This window comes from Marmota marmota, unplaced genomic scaffold, assembly GCF_001458135.2.
Source record: "Marmota marmota marmota unplaced genomic scaffold, marMar, whole genome shotgun sequence".
Taxonomy (NCBI): Eukaryota; Metazoa; Chordata; class Mammalia; order Rodentia; family Sciuridae; genus Marmota; species Marmota marmota.
The window spans coordinates 18,967,494-18,989,134 of NW_025999949.1; the positions used below are offsets into that span (position 1 = coordinate 18,967,494).

Below are 21,641 nucleotides of genomic sequence, written 5' to 3' on the forward strand. Positions count from 1 at the left end.
CCCCCACACTTTCTAAGTGTATATGCTGTAGAGTGCCTTCATGAGATATGGGACATGTTACCTGGGTTCAAATCCACGCTTTGCCACTTAGCTATCTGACACCTTGGGCAAATCACAGAATTCTTATATGACATAATTTTCAGGACTGATAATAATAGTACCTGTCTCATAGTACTATCTATTAAATCAATAGATTGATGTGAAGGGCACGCCGTTTAATATAATGATGAATGTAGCCTTCAGATATGGAATGGCAGGAAACTGTTAGTTCTCTCAGGCTTTCTTACCTTGCAGCTTTAGAAGGTGCAGAACTGAGTGAGAACTGTTCTTTCTCTACTTGTGCAGTTGTTCCTTTTGATTCTGATATCAGACAGCTGTGAGCTTTGCAGTCTGCCTCATATATTGAGTGTTGCATTTAGCTGTTAAAGCATATATCTATATTTTTACTCTTTCTGGTTTTTTTTCAGAGTTGTGTTTTTGATAAAGTTCATGTTCTGCCAAAAGCTGAAATAGAATATAATTCAAGAGGTCATTCTCCTTATCCCTTTGCTTAACTTTATTTTTCTTTTTGGTGTATGCAAAAACTTACTGACTAGGATGTTTGTCAAAAAAATTGCAAATATCCAAAGTGTACAATATTTCTCTATGTTTTAACTGTACATACAATATTGAGAGCAAAAAGGATTTAGTTTATTTAAAAATGAATCACTGAATATTGTTTTTTTTAAATTTTTTTAGTTGCTGATAAGACATTTGTTTTATTTATTAATTTTTATGCGGTGCTGATGATTGAACCCAGTGCCTCACACATGCTAGGCAAGCACTCTACCACTGAGTCACAACCCCAGCTTTGAATATTGTTTTAACAATAAGAGTATATTACTTATTCATCTTTAATGCAATTTAAATTATATTTTGCTACTGGGTTTTATGCAATATTAACCTGGTCCCCCAGGCATATGTATTTTTTCCCCTACCATCTGATTCATTTTAAGTCACTTGCTTATTTTCTTTTTGATTGGCCTCTTTCCCTTAATGAATATTGAGATGGATAAGGTGTTTGCCAGTGGAAGGTGATAGTATTTGTCTTCAGTTTTGAAACTGGGCTTGTTTTATCATGACAAGAATTTGGGTATATTTCTCAAAATATCTACTAGAGCAGCTAGAATAATGTTTGAGATGTGTAATCATAGAACTTGAACATAACAGCTTTAAATCTCTTTAAATAGCTTTGGTTAGGAAACTTGAAGTGTCTAGATGCCTCTGGCAAAGGTAAACCTGCTGACAGGACAATTGTGACACTTGTCTATGGGCAGGTCCACCCACACTCACCCGCCTGAAGACCTATGCGCTGCCTTTGTGCTTGTTACAACAGACAATAGCCACTAGGTTTCATTGTGTTTGGATTTATCTTAGAGTAATAACCTGGGTTTAGGACCTTTGGGGAAAAAAGTTTTTATAGTTCCCTTGTGAGTGTGTAGAAAAATCATACTTTGGAATACAGAACCAGTAGTAGATTTTGACATCTGAAGTCCTTGAAAAGAACATCTTTCTGCTGATGTAACAGATGCTGGACTTTAAATTAGGAAACAGGGCACCAGTCTTAATTTCAAATACAATATGCTGAAATTATAGCTTGCATTTAGGATTTTGGGTGCTTGCATTATATGACATAAACATAAAAGTATTTTCCTAGATAATGTCTTCTGCAAGCCAGGTAGGATTACTTCACTTTTCTTTTAATTAGTTAGTTTGAATATTTGTGTGTGTGGCATAATAAGCAGCCCACCCTTCCTCCTCAAGATCTCAGATCTTGACTACCACCCACATCTATCCACCTGGTGCTGGCACTACCCCAGATCCATGGTCCTCTCACCCAAGCAGTCCACCTTGGATCCCTTCTTTCCTGTTCCCTTGCTGTCCTTTTTACCTAGGTCTACCATCACATTTAAATGTAATGTTCTTGTACCTACATTTTTTTCAACCACCAAATATTGCTATTTTCCAAATGGCAGTAGGTTGCTGAGATTCCTTCCTGCTTAATTAAATGAGCTATTTCACTGTATTTCAGTGAAATAGCTCATTTAATTTTGCTGTTATATTACTTTCCATTCAATGCCATAATTAATGATCCTCTCTCATATTAATGGTATTTGAGTTGTTTCCAGCTTTTTACTACTGTGAACAGTGCTACTGTTAAATTCCACCTACTTATCTCCCGTTGTATGTGTGAAAGAATTTCCTTTGTTGTAGACTCAACAGTGGATTGCTAGGTGATAAGGTTGGTTCAATATTTAACTTTAGAAGGAAATGCCAACAATTGCCTACAATAAAAACAGTGAATTTACAAATGGGTTTACAGTTTTGAATGTTGGACAGGGAGAGAACAGAAGTGATTAGGATGTGATGATTATAAGGGAGGAGGAGAGAAGATATAAGTAAAAAATAAAGAGTGAAAGAGAGAATAATAGAGATTGACTGTTAACAGCAGAAAAGAGAAAAAGAAAATCAAGGGAAAGAGATATGTGAGACAAAAAATATATTTAAATTAAACATTTTAAAATTAAAAATAAAAATAACAGACTACAAAGCAAAACTGAAATATATGTATCAAACTTCCTAGTCCTCATAAAAAATGATCCATAAAATAATGGCTTCAGAAATGCTAGAAATAATAATAATAAAAAAACAAATGTGAATATGTATAAATGGCTCTGAACCATTAAGGTCAATTAAACAGAGAAAAGAAAAAAGGAAAAATCTTGATGAAAAGTTAAAGAATCATCTCTGTTGGAGTTCAAAGGATTTTCAGTTTCCCTCTCAGAAGTGATAGGTGAGGTTGTCTGGAGTGTGATGCTTGTTCCACCCTGGGGGTGGGGGTTTGTTAGAAAAGAGAGGTTATCCTATAGGCAGAATTTCTGGAGTCAAGGTTTAGGCTTAGATATACTCCAGGCTCTTTGCTGAATGCCAATTGGTCTGGAGTTATTTATTTATTTACTTTTTAAGTACCAGGGATTGAACTCAGAGGCATTCAACCACTGAGCTACATCTCTTTGAACACAAGGATATTGCATTCAGCTCTATTTTGTATTTTATTTAGAGACAGGGTCTTACTGAGTTTTACTTAGCAAGCCTTGCCATTGCTGAGGCTGGTTTTGAACTCGTGATGCTCCCGTCTCAGCCTCCCAAGCTGCTAGGATTACAGGTGTGCACTACCATTCCCGCTGGTCTGGAGATTTTAAATCTGCACACCTCCAGGGCCCAGCAGTTGCAAGTGCACACTGGAAGATTGCATCCCAGAGATCACCCCTTGGTCCCACTCATGTGGTGGAGGAGCCAATTCTTAGTCCACTGGATCACTGGCAGCCCCCACATTTTCTGGTCTCGGGTGGGTTCAGTCTCCAAACTCAATCTCTTCCACCCCTGCCCTTTCAAATTCCTGGCCAGGTGCTTTTCTATTTTTCTATTCTGCCATCTTGAAAACCCTCTACATTCATTTATTGACCACGTATATTTCCCATTCTCTATAAAATCTGTTCATGTTTCTTAATATAAATTCTTTTTCTTGGTTTAACATATTACACAGGTATTTTTCCAGCTGGTCCTGAAAGTGGCAGGATCAGAGGGGGAGGGGAGAGCCAGATGGGTTTATATGATCAACTGTCTCCTGTGTAAACCTCTCTCCATGTTTGATTTTCTCCTGGTCACTTAGGCACATTCTATGGAGTGCAGTGTCGGTTTACCAGGCCTATATATTGGGCCAAACTCAGGTTTGCCAGGAATTGGCTCCCCCAGCTGCTGGCCACTGTGCTGTGCTTTCAAAATAGTTCTTTCCTCTCTCCTCCACATGCAGGTGGGAGAAATGGGGCTACCCCTGTCCCCCACACAAGGTTATTGTGTTCAGTGTGCCTTTCAGTTTAGTCAGACAGTGTCTTTGATCTCTAAACTCTCCTTACCCAGACATGCCTCAGGCCTCCTAAAAATATGGGTTTCTTTAATTCCCTTATCCTTCTACTTTGCTCACAGAGGGACTATTGTGGCTCATGCCTCTGGCTGCAGTGACAGCTGTAACGCTGGGGATTTCTTCCTTATTATATCTAACCTCCTGAGTCCCTAATCTGCTTTGAATATACAGTATTAAATTCCAGTATAACCCCACCCCCAGCCCCATTTTTGTTCACCCACCTTGCTGAGGGGCTGCCTATCTGCTTTCTGGGTTTCACACCACAGAGCAGCCAGGAAAATGACCTCCATTCTGCCATCTTGAAAACCCTCTACATTCATTTATTGACCATGTATATTTTCTGTTCTCTATAAAATCTGTTTATGTTTCTTAATATAAATTCTTTTTTGGTTTTATATATTACACAGGCATTTTTCCAGTTGAACTTATCTTTTTTATTTTAAGGTGTTTTTGAAATTTTAGTATTATTAAAGTTATCTTTTGTTTTATAGTCAGTTGATTTTATACCTTACCTGGGCTAGATCTTCTTTATATCTCTAAGTTACTATGACTTCAATGTACTCAATAAACAGAGCATTCTTAATGGAGATCATTTTTTTAAAACATAAAATACCAGTTTTCTTACTCCTCTTCCACATAAACAGAAAGTGTTTCTTTCTAAGAGCTTTTCTGCATTGTTCCTTAACAATTGTGTGAGTATTTCTAGCAGTTTTGGAAGAGAACTACTCTTCATTTGGGAGTAGGCTTTCCCCAGAAAAAAAAAAAAAATTAGAGAAATGGGTCCTTAAAGCTTAATCAAACCTCAATTTTCCCTGCTTATGTCCAAAACCCACATTAATTTTTATCCCATGATTCGTGGCAGTATTCCATTTTAGACTTTTCTTGCTTTGTTACAGTAGGGCTGACTCCCAGATACAAAGCTGGTAGCTTTCTTCTATTAAAAAATGGGAATTTATTGCCAAAAAATATAAACTATTAACTTTTGGAGTGAGGTGTACTGTTGAGCTCCATAGGAGACTGGAGTGTTTCATTGGCAAATATATTCCCCCCCATCTAGTAAAAGTATCTAGATGTTCCATGCATATTTATTTCTGGAAAAAAAAAAAAACCGAGACCCTTTAAGGCAAAGTGGTGTGGTAGGTGCAAAGGCATATTAAGCTGCCAATGCCAACCATAGTAGTTCAGCTGTTTTTCTTTAGGTTATAAACATATTGGTTTTGTTTCTTAACACACCTGTGCTTTGGTTTTCAATATATAAATTATATTTTAAATATTTTTTGTCTTTTTTTTCATATTACAAATTTAATTAGTTAGCAGGACGTACATGGTAAACAATGCCTTTTAACAACTGAAGTTTGAAATTTGAGAGTAATGCCCATCTTCCAATGGGTGTAACCCTAAGTTTTTTTTTTATTGGTTCTTTTAGTTATGACAGTACAATCCATTTTGATGTAATTATATGAGCATGGACTGTATCTTATTCTAACTAGGACCCTATTTTTGTGGATGTACACAATGGTGGGATTCACTATGGTGTATTCATATATGCACATTGAAAAATTATGTCAGATTCATTCCGCTGTCTTTCTTTTTCCTTTCCTCCCTCCTTTCCCTTCATTCCCCTTTGTCTCATCCAATTCGCTTCACGCCCCCACCCTTATTGTGGGTTAGCTTCCACATATCAGAGAATACATTGGACCTTTGGTTTTTGGGGGACTGGCTTATTTCAGTACAACAGTCTCCAGATCCATTTATTTACTGGCACATTTCATAAAGTCATTTTTTTATGGCTGAGTAATATTCTATAGTGTATATATATCATATTTTCTTCATCCATTCATCTGTTGAAGGGCCCTTATGTTGGCTCCATAGCTCAGTTATTGTGAATTGAGCTGTTATAAACATTGATGTGGCTATGTCACTGTAGGATGCTGATTTTAAGTCCTTTGGATATATACCAAGGAAACAAACTAAGTAGGGATTTTCTGGGCTTTCAAGACACAAAGTGGATAAACACATATGCACACACACATACACACACGCAGCTTGATCTCCTCTCTTAATATGAAATTGCCGCCGAGTCAAGCAGTCCTTTGGAAGCACAGACTAGAGTATGATGCAATGCTCCTAAAGGCACTAAAAATACCATGACGTCTTAAAGGATTTGTAAAACACTTCAAGAGTATTCCCTCATGCTGGCTGTCTGTGAACAGAAGTGGTGGTTTTCAGCTAGTCAAGCAGCCTGCTCCTTGTAGCAAAAACATGGCCGGTTACTCTCATCTCCCAGGATTCCTGTGGGTGGGGGACATTCTCTGGTGGTCAAGCTTCTGTCATGCCACTCCAGTCACTAGGCATCCTTTTCTGGATCATTATCTAGAGTCCTCATAGAGCCATTTAAAAAGTCAATTACTTAGCTCTGCAAGGTGATGCAGGCCTGTAATCCCAGCGACTCGGGAGGCTGAGGCAGGAGGATTGCGATTTAAAGCCAGCTTTAGCAAAAGCAATGTGCTAAGCAACTCAGTGAGACCTAAAGAAAATATAAAATGGGGCTGGGGATGTGGCTTAGTGGTTGAGTGCCCCTGAGTTCAATCCCTGGTACCTGCCGCCAACAAAAGAAAGTCAATTACTTAGATAATTATCAAGGAGAGAATCTTGCATGGACAATATACAATTTTTTTTTTTTTGGAATTAGAGGAAATTCTTGGGTTGTATTCCAATTTTCTTTCTCCAGAAAACTTTCTACTTTAGCAGAGGTCTGTGTACCTTTCTTAGATTAAATGCTTGGCCTTGACTTTTCCTTGAATTTGGGAAAATTTCTCTTTCCTATCACTTCCTCCAGCATAGACTTACCAGACTAGGAGAGCCACCTTTTGGCTTCTTGGTCATCTTCCCATCTTGGCTGACTGACCTACACTGGTGTTGCTAAGACCTTTCCTGGAAAGAATCTGCAGGCCAGAGCCCAAAGTTGGATGATTTTGTACAGACACTACTTTCTAAAACACTCAGAAGGATGAGATGCCAGGTTGGCAGGAACCTGCCAGTATTTTGCTAACTATTTCCAGAACTCTGACTCTGCTGCCAACCGTTACCACAATTTTTTCCTAGTAAGAATGCATCTAAGGGCAGGGTTGTAAAAAGATGACTGCTTTAATGGGAACTTTATTGTAACCTTAGCACTGTTATTTGAGAGACATTAAAAAAAAGTCTTTTAGAGGTTCCAACAGTAACTAACATGTGTGCTTTTCTGGTTTTTGCTTCACAGAAGTAAAATTTTTCTGTGAAACTCCAGCGATTGCTGATATTGTAATCTTGGTTGATGGTTCTTGGAGTATTGGAAGATTCAACTTCAGACTGGTTCGGCTTTTCTTGGAAAACCTGGTTACAGCGTTCAGTGTGGGCTCAGAGAAGACACGAATTGGTATATCTCCTGTTATTGACAATAGTAGTCAGCTATCAATATAAAACCACCGGAAAACTCTACAAACTGACTTTTATTTAGAATTACAGTAGCAACTATACTGATGTTCCTTAAAGTGCATGTTTGGATCAATAACTATTTATTCCTAACTAATTTTTGCTATGGCAATATCATCCAATTAATTATTGAATACATTTTAATTTTCTGAAAAGTCAGAATCTTCTCTATTAATAACAATAATAAGGTTTTAAAGGTATAGCCTGTTTATGATTCTTGTCACATAGCAGGTTTTATTTAAAAAAAAAAGATAGCTGAATCCAGGGAAATGTTGAAAAAAAATGGAAGTAGTACAAGATAATCTTTGCTAAGTTATTGCTAGCCAAGATTAAAAGCAAAAAATTGCAAGTCTTTGAGTAATATTATAAATAATAAAATAATATATTTTTATAATATAAAGTCTCATAGTTTAACTCATATTTAAATAGCAAAATTGAGGAAAATCATTCCTTTGAAATTTAATATTAACAAATAATTCTAGACCTTTTATCTGCATATGTGACCAGGGATTTTTTTCTTTTGAATGTCAAATACCTAATTAGGTGCTAACTTCTATAGGGTTAGAAAATTTGTACCCTCCTTCTACTCCTGCATACATAAACTTAATTTCTTTAATTGATGTCAGGAATTCTTTTTGAAAGTCTATAGTCAAGACAAAAGAAAGAAAATGTTGTACAAAATTAGGCCCTCACCCCTTCTGATTTCTTGAGTGGTTGGTCTGTGACATTCTTGAGCAACACATCATTGCTTGTGGGATTTCTCATCTTTTCCAGGCCTTGCACAGTATAGTGGTGACCCCAGAATAGAATGGCACTTGAATGCCTTCAACACAAAAGATGAAGTGATTGAAGCTGTCCGGAACCTTCCATACAAGGGAGGGAATACCCTAACAGGTATGCTTCTCTCAATCCACGTTTTAAGCAACATCTATTTCCAAAGAATAAAGTTGTATTACCATATTTGGCTACTTTTAAAGACTTAGCATACTGATTTGTTAACCAAACGGCACCTGTAATTCTTAGGTAGCTCTTTGAACTCAGTGGTAAGAGTTAAACCCCACACCTCTCATTTGTTCTGCTGTAGGAACTTCATGTCCCTGTAAGGGGTTGATTGGGCTAGAAGAAAATAAAGCAATCACCCAGGCCAGCAGTCTGCTGGCCTTTATTAGTTCATTTTCCTTCCTTTTCCCCTCTTTTCATGTATATTCATCCTGACACTTAAATTAAAACAAATTTCTCTCTTACTTTTAAAGAAGGTACTTTGTTTTGCTCTTATTCTGAAATCAGTAGTTATCAAGAAAATATTTATGGACTTTTGGCTCATTAGCATTTTTGAAAAATGATTCATATAATAATATCGACATTATAATTATCCAAAGGGTTTGTGTAGTTTTGTTGTTTATAATTATTATTATTATATTATTATTATTATTAATTTTTGTGGGCTGGTACTGAACCCAGGGCCTCATGAATGTTAGGCGAGTGCTGTACCATGGAGCTGCATGCACCTCAAGCCCTGTTCTTGCTTATTTTAACCCTAGTACAAGTTATTGCCTAACACATTATATAGATACTCAATTTTAATAATGAAGATTCTCTTATTGACTTTTTGGTAAGCCACTGAAATCTTGATAATTCTTTGCTATTTTGATGCAAAATGTAGCAGAATTTTTGTTAATAAAATGGAAGCTTATTAAGCACAAATGCTGTAACAGTATTGCAGTATTTCTTATTTCTTTGTGAATGGAATTTGTCTCAGAAGGTAGGAGTTTTATGATTTTAGATATGTTCTCATTACTTGTGGGGGGGAGCAGAGAGGAGTGGGAGAAGAGGGGAAGGAAGAAAGGGAGAGAGAAATTTTTGGTTCTTAGAACATCATGAACAAAATTGAAAGTGTAGTGATAATATTTTGGACAGTCACTAATGTGTGGGAGTTATTGTTTCATCATAAGTATAAAGGTTTGTTTTTCTTGAACACAAGCTCTGTTAGCATCTGTTGCCATGAATTCAGTGTCTTTGCATCTACAGTTATGAAGTAAAATATTGTGAAAGCCCACAGTGGCAGGCAGAGGCCAGGAATCTTCTCTATTTATTCCTCTCATCTGGGGGTGAAACCACTGGGACGGTTGATTTCTGTTTATCTTTCCTCGTTTTCCTCTCAGCTCTTGCTTTGAACTACATTTTTGAACATAGCTGTAGACTAACAGCAGGTCAGGTGTCACTTTGATTTTTCATTCCTATCATTAGTGCTTGACACCGAACAAGCGTCCAGCAAATTGTTGTGCAATGATTTGATAGACTGAAGGAATTCTAAGATAGCAACAGTACCCTTAGTATTAAAAATCAAAATGCATATGAAAGATACACCTAGGAGAGGTATTTTGTTAACATTTGAATAAGTGAAGTGCATTATTCTATGTCAATATATTCAATTAAGAGTATATAATAGTCTGTCTCAAAGATGCACTATTCATTTACTTTATTGCCTTTATTCTGATGGATTTTCGTTTTTCTTCAGATCTGTCAAGCACAAGGTCATTTTGAAAATGAAGACTCAACATCTAATAAAACCTCTTTTAGTTCAATAAGTTATGCATCTTGTGGTTACATTTTTTCAGAATCAGAAGGCTTTTGATTAGAGACAGTAGCTTTGTGTTGATTTTTCCTTGTTTTCCTCCCAGGTCTTGCTTTGAGCTACATTTTTGAAAATAGCTTTAAACCAGAAGCAGGATCAAGGACTGGAGTTTCCAAAATTGGCATCTTAATCACAGATGGAAAATCTCAAGATGATATTATTCCACCATCTAGAAACCTTCGTGAGTCTGGTGTAGAACTGTTTGCTATAGGTATGTGTTCTTCCGCTGTGGACCCAGTCACCCACTGATTAATTTGTTATGCAATGCAAGGGTCAGTTCCTGGAAAGCCATATACCTGAGTGCTTTCTAGTTCTGGTTCTCACAGTCAGCTGTTCTCAGATCCCAACTTCCTTGCATTTAAAATGAGAGTGTTGCAAACTGTCATGTACTGCACAGTGACAGGACCTCTAGATGGGATATTGACCATAACACATGAAAAGCATGAATTGACATAAAAGGTCAGGTGCATGTCTGATACCATTTAATTAGTTAGGACATTCTCTTTAGGATCAGTTTATCTCTTTTCTGATTGTCTAGGGCAAAACCAATTTATTATTTTCAAGGAATTAATGTCCTGCAGCTATTTAAAGAAAGCCTGGAGTTCTAGATATGCAGTATTACTGATTTGAAACTAACCCCTTAAAAGGGAGTGTAGATATGACCAAAGCATGATATCCTCAATATGGAAATGTCATGTGAAACCCATTGATTTGTGCAATGAACTCCACTTGGAGTTATATATCAATTAAGACAGACATACTGTGTTTGGTATCTGTTTTTCACTAGTGTCCAGCCAAGAACAGTCTAAGAACAGCTGCAAAAGTTGTAGAAACTGTGTTCTTTCCTCTCTTTTTCTTATCTCTATAGCATTTCTAAGCAATAGGTTCCTTATGGGGGAATATTGCATCTTCTTCATTCCTATCACCTAACCCAGTGCTTGACACAAAACAAATGTTTAGAAAATGCTTATGGAATGATTTGATGGCCCAATGATTTCTAAAATAGCAATATTACCCTTAGTATTAAAAATCCAAATTCTCATGAAAGATACATGTAAGAGAAGCATATTATTTTTATGCAGATAAGTGAGGCATCTTATCGTATAGAGGTGGCATGGTTATATTTGCCATTCACAGAACATAGAATAAAAAAAATCTAGGGGGAAAAGGATGTATTGTGTTCCAACTTTGTTTCAGTAAATTATAAGTTTATTACTTTAATGTGTTTGTGTTTTGTGGAGGGGAAGGCAGTGTTGTATCTCAGTGGTCTGCAGGAGCGGCTGAGACCAGTTTGCAAGAACCAATTGTGCACATCTCTTCCTACATCAGTATCCTGTGACCTCACTTGGATAGTTTGAAATAAATCATAGTTACATATTCATACTGCAGTGATTGGCAAACATCACAAATCTGGGCAGAAAGAGGACTGTTAAATATTTTCCATATTTACTAGAACACTTATGGAACTTAAATGGACAATAATCTAAGTGACTTTTAACTATATGATAACTTCAGTCCTTAAAATAAATGAGAAATTTGGTCCTGGAACTTAATTTAAACTTTCTTGGCATTAATATTTATCATTCTGAAGTTACACAATACATCTTTCATAGTTATCAATGAAAGTAAAAATTCCTTTGACCCATTATTGGTTTGCTGCTCAAAATGTGAATTTTGGAATGCTTTATTCAAGAAGTATTTGCTTATCGACTGTGTTTTAGGCATTGTGGTGTGTGCTGGGGCACAAAGATGGGCAAAGCAAAATCCTTACACAATAAATTCCTTCAAAGTCACTATCACCATTTTCTTTCTTTTCCATGCAGTTGCAAGGCAAACTATTTTATTCAGAAAGGAAGATTGATTAATTTTAGGATATGTTTCTTAGAATATTCTTATGAGTCCAAACTTGTCAGTTTCAACTGAGTGTCATGAGAAAGCACCCGTGGCTGATTGCTTCAGTTGTGCACTCAATTAATATGGAATCATATGTGCATTTTAGAATAAATCCCCAGGCAAAAAACATCACAGAGGTTTATTTTTTATTTTCTTATCCCTTCATCCAATAAAGGAAATCTCTACAGAAGACTTAAAACTCATGGGGGATTAGCTTGTGTGTTTACCCTCCATTCTCTTCTCTTGTTAATAATGAATGGATGAGTTTTTAAACAAAACTTTTGAGTGAATTCATCCAGATATGACTTGGACTATTTTTTTTTCCCTCTGGGAATTACCTGGAAATCATCTGTATTTATTATCTTAAAACCTTCTAAAGAGAAAAGTTCAGAGACAACCAATGCTTTGTTACTCAATATGTCGAGACTGACAGCTAAGTTACTTGGCACGGCCAGGCATCTAAGAAGTAATTCATGTTGCTTCAGGTCATCTCTCTTCCTTGCTTCCAGACTACCTCCTTTTAATACTTCCAGATGATTGAAATGACAGGGATTTATAAAGAAACCCTTCTTGTCTGCTAAAGTTTGGGGAAGACAAATCTACCTTAATACCCATAAAACCTAACCTTGGACCTCTCCTTTTCTACCTCTAATTGCAATGGTAAAACTTTACTAATTTTAGCGTATACTCTTTTGAGATGGAGCGTGGCATAATAAAATCCAAGCTGTACATTCACTAGCTGTGTAATCTCGAGCAAGTGAATTAAACTCTCTGCATATTTATTCATCTGGAAGTTGGCAGAAACAATAATGCCGACCTCACAGCTTATTATTAATATGTAATAATTTACATATTAATATATGTAAAATACTCAATGCTGTGGGCATAGTAAACATTCTTCCAAGTGTTAGTGTCCACTGCTCTCTGCCCTTCTCTGTTCCCTGCTATGTTACAGAGACTCGGGATTTTGCTTGGCCTGTGATAATGGCATTCAGTAGATATTGTGGAAGGACTGGAACTTCCTTTTTGCACAAGGAAAATTTCATTGGTTATTAGGCAGCAAGTTGTTTTGAATATGCTAGAAACAAATTCCCCCTAAGATTTCTCTTGGCTCACTCCTATATAATAATAATTTTAAATGTATGTGATTTTCATTCTAGGAATCTCTCTCAATTTAAGTAACCTTATTTCACAGAAATTTAAACCAGAAGCTTTGATAGTATAGAGTCCTGGTTTAATTACTGTTGCTTCTGCAGTGTTTATGAAAGCAGAGGTTAGTTTCATTAAATGATCTTCCTGTTAGGATGTACTGAGAAAAATTACTATCTAATCATTTAAAAAAAGGCTTTGGAAGCTGACTTTTAAAAAAACAATCTGACATGAAACATGTCACTTTAAAGTAGCAGATGCTTTCGACCCACTCTAAGCCTGCAAGTCTATCAGCAGGGGAAGTATAACCAGTCGGGACCTGAGATAGGAGTCCCAGCTGCCATTTGTCGGGACACAGGCACATAATAGCTTTCATTTTGTTAACAATCCATATTCTTACTCTGGCCCTTTCTTGTTTGTTTTCTTTCTATATACATTCTTTGTTAGAGAATCAAAGCTATTATTTCCTATTATGACATAGAAGATTTAGGTATATTTTTCAATTTATTTCATGTGTATATTTATTATGTATTTATTTAATCATTCATTTCCTTTGATAAATGCAAATTTTTTTTTTTTTTTTTTTTTTTTTTTTGGCAGGCAGGGATGGTGGGGAGTGGAGTTTTGGAGATCCAACTCAGGGGCACTTGACCACTGAGTCACATCACCAGCCCTATCTGTATTTTATTTAGAGACAGGGTCTCATTGAGTTGCTTAATGCCTCGCTTTTGCTGAGGCTGGCTTTGAACTCCTGATCCTCCTGTCTCAGCTTCTTGAGTCACTGGGATTACAGGCCTGTGCCACCAGGGTGGGCTCATTCATCCCTTTGAGATGTGAACTCCCTACATTGTCCAGGCTGGCCTCAAACTCCTGGGCTCAAGAGAATTTTCCACCTCAGCCTCCTGAATAGCAGGGACTGCAGGTGTGCAACACCACACCCAGCATGCATGTGTTTTAATTTAAAATAAAAATTTTCATTATTTATCAAAATGAACAGCCTGGGTCAAGCCAGGCCCCCTGCAGTTGCTCTTTCCAATGAGACATGAAGGTCACCATTGTCCCTGTTGTGCTCAATGCCAGGGGTGAAAAATGCTGACCTGAACGAGCTGCAGGAAATCGCCTCAGAACCGGACAGCACGCACGTGTACAACGTTGCCGAATTCGATCTGATGCACACGGTGGTGGAGAGCCTGACAAGGACCGTGTGTTCCAGGGTGGAAGAACAGGACCGGGAAATTAAAGGCAAGTGGGCGACAGAGCACAGTCCCAGGGATGTGAGTGTCGCCAAGCACAAAGTCTATGCCGGACTATAGAAACCCTTGCTATTCCTCATTTCAAGTTTCTTAAGGCTCCCTTTGGTCCTAACTCATCAGAGTAGACAGGGAGTATCGTGACAAACGTTGTAGGGCTGATGGAGGGCTGCTTTGACCACTAGATTTTTTTCTCCATAGTGTTCCATTTAGACCACCACGGTTTTTAAATTAAATTAAATTCTTTTTTACCATCATGTTTTTAAAATTAAACTTTAAGTCTTATGATAATTGTGCATTCACATCCAATTGTAAAAAAATAATACATAGAGAGTGCATTCTTTACCAGTTTCCCCCAATGGTAGCATCTTACAAAAACTATAGCTCCCATATCACAAGCGGTGGTACAGTCTAGGTACAGAACATTTCCATCACTGCAACTGTGGCTCCTGTTACCCATTTATAACCACCCTGACTAACATCCTTCCCAAACTCTTTCCCCCCAAATTGTTCCCCATCTCTAATTTTCTTTTATTGCAAAAATTATGTGAGTGAAATTATGCAATATATAATCTTTAGGCACATTCTTTCCCCATGCAGAATGATTCCCCAGAAATTCCTCCAAGTCGTTACATGTGTCAATAGCCCTTTCCTTTTTATTGCACTATCATATTTCCTGGTATGGATGTGTCACAATTTGTTTAATCATTCTCACATTGAAGGATATCTGGATTCTTTCCAGCTTTTGGCTACTGTGAATAAAGCTGCTGTGAATGTTTGTGTATGTGTTTGTGACTCATCCAATCCATGAACACATTGTGTTTGTTTACTTGTGTGTTGGTTTCTCGAATGAACATAAGTTTTTCTTTCTCTGGAATAATGCCCAGGAGTATGATGGCTGGATCATTTCCTAGTAACATATTTGGTTTCGTTTTCATTAAGAAACTGTCAAACTATTTCCAGAGTGGCTGTAGCATTTTTTGCTCCCACTAGCAGCGTATAAGTGACCCAGTTTCTGTGAATCGTCACAACATTTGTTATTGCTACTACTTTTTTAAAAAAATTTAGCTCTTCTGAGAGGTGTGGAGAGATGCAACACTATGGTTTTAATTTTCATTTTCCTCATGGCTAAAGAACATCTTTTCACATACTTATTTCTTCATGTGTATGTTTTCATTGGTAAAATGTTTCTTCATGTCTTTTGTCCATTTTCAAGTTGAATATTTTTTTTGTGTCAGAGATCAGGTAGGAATAATTTATGTGGGTTTATTTCAGAGTTCTCTGGTCTGGTGCACTAAATCTACTTGTCTAACCCTCTTCTAATATCATCTTGAATTATTATAGCTACATAGTAAGTCTTGAAATTAGGTAGAATTGAGTTCTCCTACTTGATTATTCTTTTTAAATGGTATACTCATTTACTCTTCTGATTCCTTTGCCTTCCCATTAAGTATTAGAATAATCTTTATAAAAAATCTTACTGAGATTTTGATAGGAATTACAATAAATCAATAATCAATTATCAAATATCAATTACCAAATATCAATATGGGGAGAAGAATCATTTTTACCTTGTTGAGTCATCTAATCAATGAATACATTTGTGTCTCTTTATTAGACATTCTTGATTTCTTTTATCAGCTTTTTATAATTTTCAGGACTTATGTGTCTCATATACTTATATCCTATACAGGTTTTGTTAGAATTCCACTTAAGTATTTAATTTTATTTGGGTGATTTTGGTTGTATTTTTAAATTTTTTTTCAGTTGTAGACAGATACAATACCTTTATTTTATTTATTTGTTTTTATGTGGTGCTGAGGATTGAACCCAGTGCCTCATATATGCAAGGCAAATGCTCTACCAATTGAGCCACAACCCCAGCCCCTTTGATTGTATTTTTAATTTCAGTGTCCACATGTTCAGTGATTATAAGGAGAAATAAAGTTGATATTTTTATGCTATGATCTTCTGATTTGTACTTGTTAAGTAGTCTAGAAGTTTTTCTCTAGGTTTTAGAGAGTTTCTATGTATACAATCATCTGCAAATATGGAAGTTTATTTGCCATAATTTTTATTTCCTTTGATCACTATAAATTTTATTTCCTTTTCTTGCCTTATTGCATTTGCTATAATTTCTCATACTGATTGAATATAACAGTTGTAAGTAAACATCTTTGCCTGATTCTCAATTGTAGGAAGAAATTTTCTGATTTTCAAAGAGTTAATCCATTTCATCAGGCTTGTAGGATTAATGTGTGTGTTCTTCAGAGTATTCTCTTATTATTACTTTGATGTCTCAAGGTACTATAGTAATTTCTGTTTCCTTTCTTATTTTGATGGTATAGGTGTAGAAACCTTGCCTGTTTTCAAGTCCCTTTAACACCATGTCTGTGTATCATGTAATTGTCTTAAATACTTATGTATATATAGAGAACCACATCGGAAATTTCTGCTTCAACCATCAAACATAATTTAGAAAACCCAAGAGAAGTAAAATGTATCCTACTTCCTTATTTTTATACTTTCTGGTATTTTTACTTTCATCGAGAGGATCTAGGTTTTCTTCTTTTTAAATCATTTTCTTTCTGTTTAGACAACTTTCTTTAGCCATTCTTTTAGGATATGTCTGTTGGTGATAAATTCTCTTAAAATTTCCCCCATATGAGAATGCCTTGGTTTTCCCCTAATTTCAGATATTTTTGCTCAATATAGAGGTCTGGTTGGAAAAGTTCTTTTCTCTCAACACTTGAAAAGTGTTGTGCCTCTTCCTTCTGGTTTCTGATGAGAAATCTGTCATTCAAATGGTTCTCCTTTTCTAGGAAAGGTCTCGTTTCTCTCTCATTACTTATAAAAATTTTTTTTTCTTTGAGTTTAGTTTTTCAAAGTTTTATTATAGTATATCTTAGTATGAATTTCTGTGTGTCTGTCTTGTTTGGGGGTGGTATACTCATTTTCTTGAATCTATAGTTTGTGTGATTTGTCAAATTAGGGGCCTTGGAGATGCATTATTTCTTCAAGTGCTTTTTCAGCCCGGACTTCTTTCTCTTTTCCTTTGGGAATCTGATATGAATAGGTATTTCATTATAGTCCCACATCTCTTTAAGGCTCTGTTATTTTTTAAGTCTACTTTTCTTCTCTTATTCAGATCAGGTAATTCTATCAATCAAGTTTATGCTGCTGTTGAGTTCATTAACTTTTTGTAAAAATGTTGGTTGTTACATTTTTTTTTTATTTCCAAAATTTCAACTTGGTTCCTTTTTATATTATTTACTTTTTCCTAAGATTTTCTATTTCGTTTGTCTCAGTTGTTTGTAATTGTGCATTGAATTATCCTATGATGACTGGACTCTGATTTGTCTGGTTTCCTCTGGTATTGCTCTGGCAAGGGAGGTAGGGGCACTGCTTCACTTTTGCTAGGTAGGAGTAGAGGTCCAGGTTCCTGACTAGGTCTCCTTTAACATCTTAGAAGAAGAGGCTATTTACTAGCCTTCCACTAATGCCACCCTAGTAGAGGAGCAGGAGTCCCTCATTATTTGTCCCTGGGTGGCTTCCACCAACACTGCTGTGGAAGTGACCTCCTTACTGCTGAACAGTGGTGAAAGCTCTGAGTCACCACTAGGTGGTCCCTGACACCCTCCCAGAGTGAAGAGGTGGCCCTGGTTAGAAGACCAGGCAGGCCCTTTATGTGGTCTCCACTGATATCACAGGTAAGGGTGTGGTAGAAATGATTTATTACTCCATGGACCACCCTAACTGGGGTGCAGGGATGAGGTGATGTTGAGTATAGCAAAGAAAGGGGAGAAGCACTGACTCCCCATTTGATCTTTGCTGTCATGGACACAGTTTTTTCTGTAGTGTTTTCAGGAGTAGTTAATGCCTAAAAATTTTCTGTCTTGGGAAGCTGACTTTTTCCCAGTCCTCTGACTCGAGAGAGCAGGCTTTTTTTTTTTTTTTTTNTAAAAATACTTTTTTGAGAAATAGGCTTTTTTTTTTTTTTTTGCAACATCTTTCTTTTGTCTTTATCTTTTGATATTTCTGGGTTGACAGATACTTTAGTTCCATGTCTAGAATATATGAGCAAAAAAGAAACAGGAAACTCACCCCGGGGATATCACTTGAGTCCTGCAGTCTCCCTGTCCCCTGCTTCCTACCTTTCCTCTGATTTCAGTGTCTTCTTCTGCTTGTCTCTCATATAATTTTCAGAATTTTAAGTTATACTCAGAAGGAGGAATAGAGAAAATTACATCTGCTTTGTCTTCCCAGGAACAAATTCATTCTGGATTTTTAACATTCGCCCATCATGATATCATTGGTCTGTAGGTTGTACCTGGCTTATGTGATCTGGAAGAGGGGCCAATGTTGAAGTCTTATTTTAAGAGTCTGGTTTTGTTTCCTGCCTCTATTGTATCCAGGAATGTGACATGACTCTATTTGGCTCATGTCCTTCTCTTGCCTGTCATCCCTTTTCTCCGGGCCAGCTCTCTTAGGATTGGGTTGGGTATCTAAGCAGCAGGATCCTGAACAAATTTCTCTGGGATTCAGAGTAAGACTACTTTAGATCCCAGCTTCTCATGCACACAAAAGTACTCTACATGTGGTTGATGGTAAAGCATGCAATACAGTTCCTGGTCATAGTTAATGTTCAAAATTTCTGTGGTTATTAAAGTCCCTTGGGTAAGTACTTTTAAAGGTAGAGAAATCCTAAAACTCAAACTTGTTATTCTTGTTTTCACCTTTTATTCTTTCTCCATTTGAATTTTACATTCCAAAGTCTTTATAGAACTATTTGTTTTAACATGTATATAACATGCACAAAATGCTTATCTAGTATTTTGACTCAGAGTAAGCATTTGGTATATATTATTTGCTTTTTCTTCTTTTTAAATTTTTATGCCAGACATTTCTTTAAGTCTTTATGATTGAGGTTGTATCATCTTATTCTAAAAACCACATGCTCCAGGAAGCCCAGATACCATTCTCAGCTTTGAGACTTACTATTGATGAGATCTTCATCAAATTCATTATCTTTCTTGTGCGTTGGTTTTCTCACCTACAAAATGTGAATTATATTAGTAACTACTCAGAATGAAATGAAATAATACTTATGAAGAACTCAGAAGGATACCTTTAGATAGCACACATGCTCAGTTAATGCTCTTTTTTATTGTTCATTAACAATGTTCTTAAATATCTTTAAGAATATTCCTGGGAGAGAAGAGGGGAGGGGAGGGGAGGGGGGATAATAGAGCATAGGAAAGGCAGCAGAACACAACAGACACTAGTATGGCAATATGTAAATCAATGGATGTGTAACTGATGTAATTCTGCAATCTGTATATGGGGTAAAAATGGGAGTTCATAACCCACTTGAATCAAAGTGTGAAATATGATATATCAAAAAATTTGTAATGTTTTGAACAACCAACAATAAAAAATTTAAAAAAAAAAGAATATTCCTGGGAGTCAAGGACTATGTCTTATTTAAGTTTGTACCCTCAGAACCTAGCATTGTGCATGGTATCTAATGGACATTAAAATGTTTGAAATAACTATTACAGACATTAATAATTACATCAAATTACCTAGAGATAAAAAAAATCTAAGAGGTAGTACAAAAGCAACAGTCATTTCTGACTAATGAAATTTGTTAGGCTTACAGGGATAACTTTGGGAAAATGGTTTATTTGATATATTTCTTTGCTTTAGCCTCAGCCCTCACCACCATTGGGCCACCTACGGAGTTGATTACTTCTGAAGTCACAGCCAGAAGCTTTATGGTTAACTGGACTCATGCCCCAGGAAAAGTGGAAAAATACAGAGTTGTGTATTATCCCACCAGAGGTGGAAAACCACAAGAGGTAAGAAGGAAACAGTATTTTTAAGCTATACTTTTAGTTCTCTGAAGTCTTCTATAATAATAAGAACAAGACCCATGTATATCTGAAAGACTATTCTGTCAAGAATATTTTGAATCATTTGAAATACATTTCTACGTGTCTACATTGTTCTCCCATCTCTCTAATTATGGTGGTTCCATCTTCTTCTCTTATCCCTCTATCAAATAACTCTCAGGACTGACCAGGTATGCATGTCTAACTTAGCTTATTCTTCTTCTTAAAGCTAGTGAGTTCTAAAGTAAAACTTATCAGGGGCCAATTATCTGGCCAGCACCTCTTTTGATATTCATTCATTTTTTTTCCTACTTGGGAGTAATGAGATTTCTATCCTAGTGAAGTCTGTGTGTTTCAAATTATGAGGTGATATGATGGACAAGTCCTCCAGGATTTGGAGTTTCCTGAACGTTTGTGGAGATCAGTGCAATTAAAAAGTCATAATAAAACAGCTGTGGCCAGCATTTTTCAGGGGTTGGCCAACACAGAAGAGAGCACCTTTTGCCAAATGATTGGGTCCTTCCCAATCCCTACTTTTGATACAGCTGTCACAGGGAATCAATTAAAATATGGTGAAATCCCCATTTCCTTTTGTTGTTCTAACCTCTGATTGACCTCGGCAAGTTTTATAGTTTTCTTCTGTATTATTATTGTTATGGCAGGATTTGCAAATTTTTTTCCTTTCAAGTATTAAAAATAAGAAGTAAATCATTTGGACAGAAAAACAACCAGAGTGCTTCCAATTATTCTATCTTTTTCATGACTAATAAACCTTTCAGATGCTTCCCAAATTTCCAAGGAAAAAAATAATTTGTCTCCTATTATGTAGTGGATATGAGTAGGATATTGATTATCTCAGGAGTGACACAATTTCCATTAGATAAGAACTAACAAATGACTTTGGCCACATTCCATAAAAGATGCTTCACTTTATGTGGTAATTTAAGGAGAGTTGGTGGCCATAAGAGTAAGGAGGATGTGTTACAAATAATAAAATAACCAGTGAAATGTTTCTTGCTGGGGAAACTTTTGCCTTTTGGGTTGTAGTTCTGCATATGAGATATCCCATACTCTCATTCCTCAAACTCTCAAACTGTTCTTCAAACAGGTGGTGGTGGATGGAAGCTTATCTTCCACAGTGTTGAAAAATTTGATGTCTTTGACTGAATATCAAGTAGCGGTATTTGCAATATATGCTCACACTGCTAGTGAAGGCCTACGAGGAACTGAAACCACACGTACGTATTTAATCCTACACCACTTCTCACTTGGCCAGCACTGCTTAGGTGGCTTTCCTACATCAGGCTGCTCAGGTTGCACTGGTATATATCCTAAGGCAAATTCATAGGAACTAGTTCTCATGCCAATTGTGGTACAGGTCC

At 36.5% G+C, this 21,641-nt stretch overlaps 1 protein-coding gene across 5 annotated transcripts in view; it reads left to right on the top strand.

Annotated features, from left to right (window-relative positions):
• Col14a1 (collagen type XIV alpha 1 chain) overlaps nucleotides 1-21,641 on the top strand; it is a 201,008-nt gene that overhangs the window by 49,338 nt on the left and 130,029 nt on the right. For all 5 annotated transcript variants that reach the window (XM_048802064.1, XM_015486420.2, XM_015486421.2 and 2 more), the window contains exons 6-11: nucleotides 7,227-7,382; nucleotides 8,213-8,332; nucleotides 10,120-10,284; nucleotides 14,196-14,357; nucleotides 20,075-20,226; nucleotides 21,368-21,497. In XM_048802064.1, coding sequence (XP_048658021.1) covers nucleotides 7,227-7,382; nucleotides 8,213-8,332; nucleotides 10,120-10,284; nucleotides 14,196-14,357; nucleotides 20,075-20,226; nucleotides 21,368-21,497 — 885 coding nt within the window. The remainder of the gene's footprint in view (nucleotides 1-7,226; nucleotides 7,383-8,212; nucleotides 8,333-10,119; nucleotides 10,285-14,195; nucleotides 14,358-20,074; nucleotides 20,227-21,367; nucleotides 21,498-21,641) is intronic.